At 41.5% G+C, this 10,222-nt stretch overlaps 1 protein-coding gene across 3 annotated transcripts in view; it reads right to left on the reverse strand.

Annotated features, from left to right (window-relative positions):
• The window catches only part of Fkbp15 (FKBP prolyl isomerase 15), a 58,270-nt gene extending 48,137 nt beyond the window's left edge, over positions 1-10,133 (reverse strand). For 2 of the 3 annotated variants that reach the window (XM_028779873.1, XM_028779872.1), the window contains exons 1-2: positions 9,985-10,133; positions 2,236-2,351 (exon numbers count right to left, since the gene is read on the reverse strand). In XM_028779873.1, coding sequence (XP_028635706.1) covers positions 2,236-2,351; positions 9,985-10,037 — 169 coding nt within the window. In that variant the 5' untranslated portion in view covers positions 10,038-10,133. The remainder of the gene's footprint in view (positions 1-2,235; positions 2,352-9,984) is intronic. The other variant, XM_028779874.1, reaches the window with a different exon arrangement.
• Between the last annotated feature and the right edge of the window lie 89 nt (positions 10,134-10,222).

The following is a 10,222-nucleotide window of genomic DNA, read 5'->3' on the forward strand; positions in this document are numbered from 1 at the left end:
AATAGAGTTACTTATTTTAGAATTCCATATCATCAAGAAAAAAAAAAAACAACATTTTTAAGCTAAAATTTTTTAAATCAAAAGAGATAAATAATACCTAAATACCCAAATTTCATGTGGCTGTGTCTGGTGTCATGTGAGATGCCTCACACAGACCAGTTTTTATGGCCTATTTTCCTCTTTTACCAGGTAAGGAACTTCAAAATGGCTAATCTACTTTTCTGGATTCTGATCTACTTTTCTGGATTCTGGATTCTTCAGCTCTTTTCTGTCTATCTAAAGCCAAAGTCCTATTCTCCATTCATCAGGACACCTCATTTTACAGAATGGTATTTGTCGATTCTAGGACTGCAAATGAAAACCAGTTAAGAAAGGTCTTAAAACTTGGCTGAAATTTTGTCTTTTGACATTGTTGCTGAGGTAACTCAGGGTGGGGCTCCTGAGGACAGAGCCAGCCACCAGAAAGACACAGTAATTACAGGATCAGGGACTATAACTTTCAGCTACACTCACCGATCTTAGGAAAGATGGGCTAGAACAAGCTGTATAGAACTGTTAAGCACGAAATTTGAAGAGCTTCCAGGTTATAAAGCATACAAAGTGCTAGGAGGATGGTGTGCCCAGAAAGAGGGTGGTGATACACCCAGAGAAGGGGTGGTGATCCACCAGGGAAGGTAGTCCACCCAGAGAGAGCCCACAAACTATGCATCCTTTCAACTTACTCAACCATCCTCTCTTCATCTCTTCACCTGGCTGTAGCTGGCTCTTATAATATCTTTTCTAATACATAAACAAATATTAAAAAAAAAAAAAACAATTACCTCGAGCTCTATGAGCAATTCCTGTCAATTAACTTAACCTAGGAGAGGGTGCCATGGCACCCTTGGTCAGAAGCACAGATGGCCTGACTAATGATTGGCATCTTAAGTGGAGACAGTCTTTATAAAACTAAACCCTCTATCTAGGGGGTCTGACATTATGTCTGGGCAGATAACTTCAGAATTGAACTGAATCACAGGATACTCACATGTTGTCAGGTGCAGAACTGCATAGTGCATAAGGAAAATCCTACACACCTCTCGCACCACAGAAGCATGCAGCGCAGAGTCCAAGGGACCAGACAGTAGTGTTTGTGTCTTCTCCTTACATGTCCATACATGAGGGATCTGCTTCAACTACCCCTCAGCATCTTGCCAAGTATCAGACTAGTCAGCATCATTCCTGGCACGTGAAAGCCCCTCCATACTTTGATCTTCAAGTATTTAATAGAATGTCCCTCACACTACCTACTCTCCTCGGGACTCTCCTATGACCAATCCCTTATCCTCTTTGGCTTCTTACCTCAAAACAGCAAAGTGCAGAGGAAAGAACAAGTTGTAGAGTCAGTCAATTCAGAGTTCAAATTTCAATTCTGCCATTACAATTGACTAACCAAATTCCTAAACTGCTCAAAGCCTCCAAAGTCTGGTCATGTTGTCCACTTGACAGATTACTGTGAAAATGAAATGACAATCCATGGAGGACCTAAGACAGAGCAGGCACCTCAGAAGTGTCAGTCTCTCACACTCCAGTTTCTGTCAGCAGATGCTGTTTAATGATTCCTGTATCCTCCATGATGAACGCACCAGATGCAACAATGAGTGCTTCGGGTAGTTTTGGAGACAAGGGGCAGAAGAATCTGCCTGCTATTGTGCTGTCAGTTCCCAACTAAGGGCTCAACTAGCTGCTAGAAACCAGAACCTGAGAGCTTCAGCAGGCATTCACTACTGGCGGTAAGCTTGGGCTCACGGGTGGAGGGCAGGGGACTCGGTGTGCGCACTGTTAACATTATGTGTTGTTGTAACCAAATAACTGACAAAAGCGACTTAAGGAAGGAGGGAAGGAGGGAGAGTTTACTCAGGTCCACCGTGTTAGGGAAGGCATTGCAGCAGGAACGTGTGTACTCCAGTCAGGAAGCAGAGAGAACTGGATGCTGCTGTTCTGCTCACTTTCTTCTCTTCGCTCAGTGCTGCATCCCAGCCCATGTATGGCTCCACCCACATTCGGAGTAGGTTTTCCCATCCAGTTAACCCAGTATAGAAACTTCTCACACATATACTCAGAGTTGGTTTCTTAGGTGATTCTAAATCTTATCAAATCAACGAAGATTAACCATCATAGCATGTCACTTTCCAACATGCAGTTAGCCATTCCAACCAACCTATTAAGACATAACCCTTATGCCTCTTAACTTACCTGTTGCTGCTATTCCCTGGCCTTTCTTAGGCTGCTTTGGGGCTGTGTACTGGAAGAATTCATTTCCATGGCCCATAGTTGCTTGATCCAGTCCAAAAAGAGAAGCCAGCTTGGCTCTGTTAAAGAAAAAGGAAAATAAAATGCTATTTGACATATTCCAAACTGTACTCACTCTACACACTGCTGCCCCTACTTAAGTATCTCTAATGGTGTAACTCCCCATTCAGTAACAGAAGTAGCAGTTGAGTCTCTGAAATCAAGACTGTGTTTGTGATTTGACAGCAATGGCTGACCTAAGCTCCAGCTTATTGTTCTTCCTAAAGATTCCTCAAATGCATTCACCACACCCCAGATCAACGCCAGTTCCTCAGTTTATGCTGTCCTCACCTCTGTCTAGTTGGACTACTGCAACAACCTCCTGATCCACCTCCCTGCCCATGTCTTATGTAGTTCTTTATCTCCCAGCTGCCCCAGCTCTACTGCAGTACTGAGGGATTGACCATAGGGCCTTGAACATGCTAGGCAAGTGTTCTACCACTGAGCTATACTCACTACCACCACCCCTTCTGCTGTTACTTCACTTTACAGTGGAGTGTTGTTAAATTGACCAGGCTGGCCTTGAACCCTCAATCCTCCTGTGTAGCTGGGATTACAGGGTTGTGCCACCAGACCAAATTCTTCATATTTCTTCTAATATACTCTACACACTGCATCCACATGATTATTCCTGATGACTCTTCAATATTAGTAAGATACAGACTTGGACCTTGGGCTACCAGGATGACTTGTAAGTAAAGGTACTTGTCACCAATCCTGATCATATGAGCTCAATCTGTAGAAACCATGTGGTAAGGTTGAAAATTCCTACAAGTTACCCTTGACCTCCAAACCCATGCCATGATACACATGTGTGCCTGCACCCATGCATCTACACATACATGCATAAGTGTGCCTGTCCACACATAAGCATGCAGGTGCACACGTGCGCGCGCGCACACACACACACACACACACACACACTATAAGTAAACAAATGTAAAAAACTCTTTTTTTTTATCTAATCTCTGCACGATGGTTTTAGAGGCTCCTTCAAGATTTCATAGTCTCTCCTTACACAACTTCATACTTGGCCATTTCTCATTTCTATTTGTGTGCTACAGCTACTATAAGGAACTTTCAGGTTTTTTCTATGTAAAGATTTTTTAAATTATTATTATTATTATTATTGGGTTTTTATTTTTGAGCCAGAATCTCACTATCTCCTATCTATCCCTAGCTGTCCTGGAAATCATGATTTAGACCAGGACGGCTTCAAACTTAGAGAACTGTCTGCCTCTGCCTCCCAAGTTCTGGGATTAAAGGTGTGTGCCACCACGGCCAGCAATAATTTTTTTGTTATGTGTATGAATGTTTTGCCTATATATGTGTCTGTGCGTCACATGTATGCAGTGCCTGCAGAGGCCAGAAGGGGACATCATATTTCCTGTGACTTGCATTACAGAAAATTGTGTGAGCTGCCATGTGGGTTAGGAATCAAACCGGGATACTCTGGAAGCCAGTGCTTTTAACTTGTAGGCCATCTCTGACTCCCTTCAGTTTCTTATATAAGGTAAAAATGGTATTTTTTTGGGGGGGAGGGAGGCAAATGCTGAAGATTAAACTCAAAAGTCTCAAAGAAGGATGAGCACAGACTTGATTATTAAGCCACATCTCCAGGCCAAGGTAAGATCTTTTTTAAATCCAGCCTTTAGAAATGCCTGAGGCATTCTTTCTGGCTGCTCTTCTTGGAAGCTTCCCTAATCTAAGTTAGATGTTTTCCTACAGCTTAAGAGATGTTAGACACTAGGTAAACACAGGTGAACAAGACTGGATTATTTTTACAGAAGTATATTATCAAATGAGGGGATTATATATTAAGTAACATTTAATCACAAAGTATGAATTATCCAAGAGGGTGACAGTTATATGGCAGTATACCCCACCAACTAATTCCTAAATTTCTTTCCCATAATTCCTTACCCAGTATGTTATATTCTATTATAACAACACAAATCAACTGAGAAAATAATTAGCTCTCAAATCCAGCTGGCACTGAACTCCTCCTCTCCAAAGTTATTCTTAGTTTGGGTGTACAAACTCTGAAGCTTCTCAACAATTCAATTCTTCTGACTTTAAAAATGTAATTTATGTGTGTATATAAATATAAGTTAGTATTTCATGAAATACATTCAATGTAATTTGGTGGTGGATGACATACAGAAGGAACTGCAGTAGACAAGTAAGCTTCCTGAAGATGGTCTACCATTTTGCACAGCCGCAGTGAATGTACCAGGGGCTTTGTCTCCAGATTCCTTCTTGCTGCTGCTGTGCCTTCTCATTTTGTCATTGCTGTGTTCCTCCAGTGTCTAGCGCGGTGTGAGGGGATGTAGGGAGACCCTCACTGCCTATTGTCTGGTATGATTGTTTCTTGGGAGACAGACCACTCTATTAGACAATTTTCCTGGAGATCAATATGAAGATGAACTTTCATAAAATAATAGTTTTCATGAACTAATGATTTTACATAATTCCTCATTTGATTTAAATAGTTTTAGGAAGTTAGGATAGCTGATAGAAAGTTTAAAGGAGATGGTTTAAGCTGTTTTGCCAAAAGGATATAAAAAGGTTAGAATAAAGAACAGAGCATGCCCCCTCCTTACAGAGTAATGAGGGATGCATGGGTGAGCTAAGAGAAAAAAATAAAGTTGTTGGAGCTTGCTTCATCCACCAAACGTGTGTGTGTGTGTGTGTGTGTCTATGTGTATGTAGCACAGTGAGCGTTCATGGGTTACAAGCATGCAATTGTACTTGGAAAGGAAAGATAGGCTTGGGACAAGTTAATAATCAAAGAAAACATTAATTCTAGGTTGGGTCTGAGTTCCTGGATCTTGTGATCTAGGGATGTGGCCACAGATTTTGGCGTACACCATGAAAAGACAGGGTTATGAATAAAGAGTAAATAATTCTATTCTGAGTATAAGACTAGAAGATAAGTGACTAGCCAGTTTAGCTGAACAAGGCTTTAAAAATAAGACATAAGATGATGACCTGGTTTTTTTTTTTTTTTGGTAAATACAAATTGTTGTCAGCTAAGCATAGGAAAAAACTACAGACTGCTACTACAGATTGGTTTGTTTAAATCTTGTTAATCAGTGACAAAAGAATTACAGCTTTAGGATAAAAAAAATCAATCTCCATGATGAACTTGTGGAGAGAAAAATAGATGGAAAAGGTTTAGTTAGGTATGAGCTTCAAAAGAACAATACATAATCAATAATCCTGTTGTAATTTCCTTATGTGTAATGATTTCAATCTCTTCTTGAAGAATATTTTTTTGTGGTGATTGATTCTTTTCGGAGAATATGTAACTTGTAGCTATGAGGTAATCTTTTTTCTTACATAGAGAAATTTTGTCTTAGGTGGTAAGCTAAGAGAAAAAATAAAGTTGTTGGAGCTTGCTTCATCCACCAAACGTGTGTGTGTGTGCGTGCGTGTGTGTGTGTGTGTGCGTGTGTGTGTGTGTGTGTTTGGTTGAAGCTTTGCTCCATCCACCAAGTGTATATATGTCTACATATGAATATATGAAAGGTGGTTAGAACTTGTTGAAACTTGCTTCATCGACAGTGTGTGTGTGTGTGTGTGTGTGTGTGTGTGTGTGTGTGAGTGTGTGTATGTTCCCTCATCCTATTCCTCACCCCCAGGGAGCTTCACTGGTCTAAGAGAATCACGCTTTGTTCCCTCAGAGAAAAGTCTTCTGAGTGATCAATCACCGACTCTCTACACCCTGCCTTAGTTTACTCTGGATGTTGAAGCTGGCCTTTGACACTTTGGTACTATTATTTTCTTAATGAATCTAGTATGTTTCCTTCAAATGTCCTATAAATGGGGCCATAGATACATTGAAGACAAAGATGTTTAGACGACAATGCAAGGGTAGTACTTGAGAGTAATGCTGACTTAAGACATTAGCACATGCTAAAAGAGCATAGAGGAAACTGAGATTTACTTTCCTTTTGGCCAGGGTGACCTGAAGACTTCCTCCTCTTTCTTTCTTTTTTAAGACAGTGTCTGACTACGTAGCCCTAGCTGCCCCAGAACTCCCTATGTAGACCAGGCTGGACTTGAACCCACAGAAATCTACTTTCCTTTGCCTCCTGAGGGCTGAGATTAAAGGCATGTGCTACCATGCCTCGCCGAGGCTCCTTAAAGGAGTAAAATTCTGGGAGAGTTGAGCAATATCTTTAACAATAGTGAAAAAGTGTCCAATCTTATATGCACTTTAAATTTTTAGAAATGTATCACTATTGCAGATGTATAATGCATACACGTTTGCATTGTGCCATGTGTGCATGCAGGATCAGAGGGCAACTTTGTGGAGTCGGTTCTTCTATCTTCATGAGAATTGAACTTAAGTTGTCAAGGCTTTATCCACTAAGCCATTTTGCTGGCCCAAAACTTAAATCTAGATAAGAAATAATTGCTTACACACAAATAATTGGTAATAAAAAGAAAGTCAGGTGGCAATGTCACTCAGATCACTGGTAGAGTACCTGAGCCCAAGAATTTAAGAACTTCCAGGGCAATACATGAGATGTGATTTCAAAATAAAGCCTTGTGGGAGCTGGAGATATGGCTCAGATGTTAAGAGCACCTTTTGCTGCTACCGAAGGCTTGGGTTCAGTTCCCAGCACCCAGGTGGTGGTTCGAAACATCCTGTAACCCCGATTCCAGAGCATCTGATGCCTTATGCACATACTCTTACACATTAACATTAAATAAGTAGATATAAATTTTCAAAAGCTTTGTGATTATGTTTATTTTTGTTGGATTGGTTTTATTCTACTGCTTAAATAAAGTGTCTTAGGTGTAGGAACGATATCTTCAAAATATATTATTTCCTATATCTTATTCCTCTCTGTATTACCTGAAGTTAAATATGAAATACTTAGTAGACATTTGCCTATTTCTTCATTTCAAGTCATATTGGTGGGGAAAGGGCTAAGAAAGAAGAAGAAGGCATGGCTTTTGGTTACTAGTTTTAGGTTAACCATTGACTTTAAGGTTGGAGAATTTGGCCGTGCCTGGTGGCTCATGCCTTTAATCTCAGCACTCAGGAGGAAGAAGCAGACAGATTTCTGAGTCGGAGGTTAGTCTAGTATACACTGTGAGTACCAGGACAACCAGAGCTACATAGTAAGATCATTTCTCAAAAAACAAGCAAGTAAACAAACAAGAAGAGGCAGGGGAACTTGAAAAGCAGATTATCAGTCACTGAAACAGCCATCCTAGGCATCAAGTGCTCTTGCTTCAGTTAGTCCTCAATAAGATCAAAAAAGCTAGAAGGTTAAGTCAAACATAGGGAAGCAGTTTTAAAGTAAACTGTATTTATAAAAGAGGAACTGGAAAGGAGCTGCAGTGTTCACTGTCAGATGGTCTACTTCCTTAACAAAACCAATAGAGGAATAGCCAAATCAGAGAATGCACACAAAACTTTCTCTAGGCTTCTTTTCTTTGTTTTAGTTTACGTGTGTGAGTGTTTTGTTTGCATGTATGTCTATGCACCATTTGCATGCCTGGTACCCAAAGAGGCCAAAAGATGGTCTTGGATTCCCAGGGACTGGAGTTACAAGATGGTTGTGAGCCACCTTGTGGGTGCTGGGAATCAAACCCAGTTCCTCCAGTGCTCTCAACCACTAAGCCATCTCTCCAGCTCATTTTTCCTATTCTTAATCTTAAGTTTGATTCTGTTTTCCTAGCTACTACCGGGGACAAAATATATTTTTCCTAGCTACTACAGGAGACAAAAATTTATCTGTATAGCTCTCTTTGTTGAGTCTTTTATCATCAAATTGTCTGTTTTCTATGCCTAGGACCAACAGTCATATGTGTAAAGTATCTTCAATCCTTAGCTAAGCCTTCCAGGGAAAGGAGATTGGGACAGGAAGAACTTATCTTGGGTCAGGAATCAGGAGAAGAGCACATGACTGTCACGGTCTGCCTTGTCAGCAGCAGATTCTTTGATGCATGAAAGTTGGAAGCCTTAAAATTCCTTCATAAACTTTCCTCAAATACTTGGTCTATATAAAGAATTCCTGGCTAGCCAGGACTTCATAGTGAAACTCTGTCCCAAATAAATAAACAAACCTTGAAGATATTCAAAAGGCCCCATATAGAGATATACACAAAACAGGCTGTAGCCAAATGTCCAGCCAACAGCAGCAAAGACTGTAAATGTTTTGGGTGACAAAGGAAAGAAAGGAAACAATGCCCAGTTACCTCAAAAATAATGGAGAAACTAAATGAAGTCAAAGTGGAGATAAGTGGGTGCAGGCATTCTCAGGTGGGGCCCTGGGAGAATGAGGTGGTGAGAGTGCAATGCAGAGCCACTCACTGGGTGTCAAAGGATCTTAACCATTGAAGACCAAATAAGAGGGGCTGGGGAGATGAATCCATGGGTAACGTGCTTACTGTACAGAGTTCAGATCCCCAGCAAACATTAAAAAAAAAAAAAACAAGTGTGGTGATGGGTGCATACTGGGAGCTTGCTGGAAAACCAGTCTAGTCAAAATGGTAAGCTCAGATTCAGAGAGAAAACATTTCTCGAAAAAATAAGTGGAAGTCTACAGAGAAGGACCCCTAACACTGAACCTCTGTCCTCAACAAAGACGTTCACAACATGCATGCATCACACACACATACACATAGTCAAGAGAGCCAGTCATTTTATGGTCACCCCTGTATTGAATGCCCAGTATTCTAGAAGATGAATTACTATTGGTAGGATGGATGATTGGCATATTGATCTGTCAGTCATTCTTAAGTAGGTTCATCACTATGCACAAACTTGTAAAGCCATGTTTTCAAAGAAGGCCTCTGCAAAGATGTGAGCTTTGCAGTTAACAAGTCTGAAGGGAGACAAGAGGTCCACTAAGACAACGCAAAGGAAAACACTTGGCTAAATTATTAAAAAGAAATGGGAAAATCTTGCCTGCCATTAAAGACTTCTATCCCAAGATAGTATGTATGATGTTTGAAGGCAGAAGAAAACGAATGCAGTCCTTCCCATTGGCTTTAAGCCTTAGGGCTTAAAAAGTGTAATTTCGCAGGCACTTTCTGAGCAATCAATATGCACTAGGAGTTACTATTCTGAGACCTATACAGAAATGAACAACATAAACAGTCCAGTCGGGGCTTAGATTTCAGTAGGTTCCATGTGCAAAGACTCTTGGAAATAAGGAAGATAAAGCAGTCTATTCCGCCCAGGACTTGTGAGGGTAGAGAATAACCGAAAAGGTAACATCCGAAGTAGGCTTTGAAGGATGCCAGAGATGACCCACCAGGTCCTGGTTCAAAGTGTCACCACCCTGTTCACTAGGAAGAGAAAGTCTCCAGAATTTACAGCTCATATATTTATTATAGGAGCTGACTCCTATATAAACTCTGAGGGAGGCAGTCTCCCCAGTAATCATCTCCATTTCACTGGAGACACTGTGATTCACAAAGCAAAAAGGTGTCAAGGGAGAAACCAGGTCCTGAACCCAGATTGGCCGATCCGACACCGCTGCTCAGAATGCGAAGTCTAAGCGGTGGAACGTGAGGAGGGTCTGTCTAGACCCGGAAGTTGAGACGAGGCCTGAGAAGAGACCGACCCCTGCAACCACCCGCCAGTCTCTCAGTCCAGCGCTCTCGCCCAGTTTCTCAATCACTCACCCGCCGCTTGGCGAGAGGAAGTCGGTGTCATCCTCGTCTCCGGCACCGAACATCACATCGGCTTTCGCCTAGCTGAAGGGAGGAAATTGGATGTTCCCCGGGCCTGTCACCACCGGTAACGTAAAATGCCGTGGCGGCGAGCTGCTTTCCGGCAGGACAAACTCTCTTAGAGTAGTGAGGCCCAGAGGAGACCCAGCCGTAGAGAAGGTGGAGCAAAGGCAAATGAGGAGGTGAGCTC

Source organism: Grammomys surdaster, unplaced genomic scaffold, assembly GCF_004785775.1.
Source record: "Grammomys surdaster isolate TR1022 unplaced genomic scaffold, NIH_TR_1.0 363, whole genome shotgun sequence".
NCBI lineage: Eukaryota > Metazoa > Chordata > Mammalia > Rodentia > Muridae > Grammomys > Grammomys surdaster.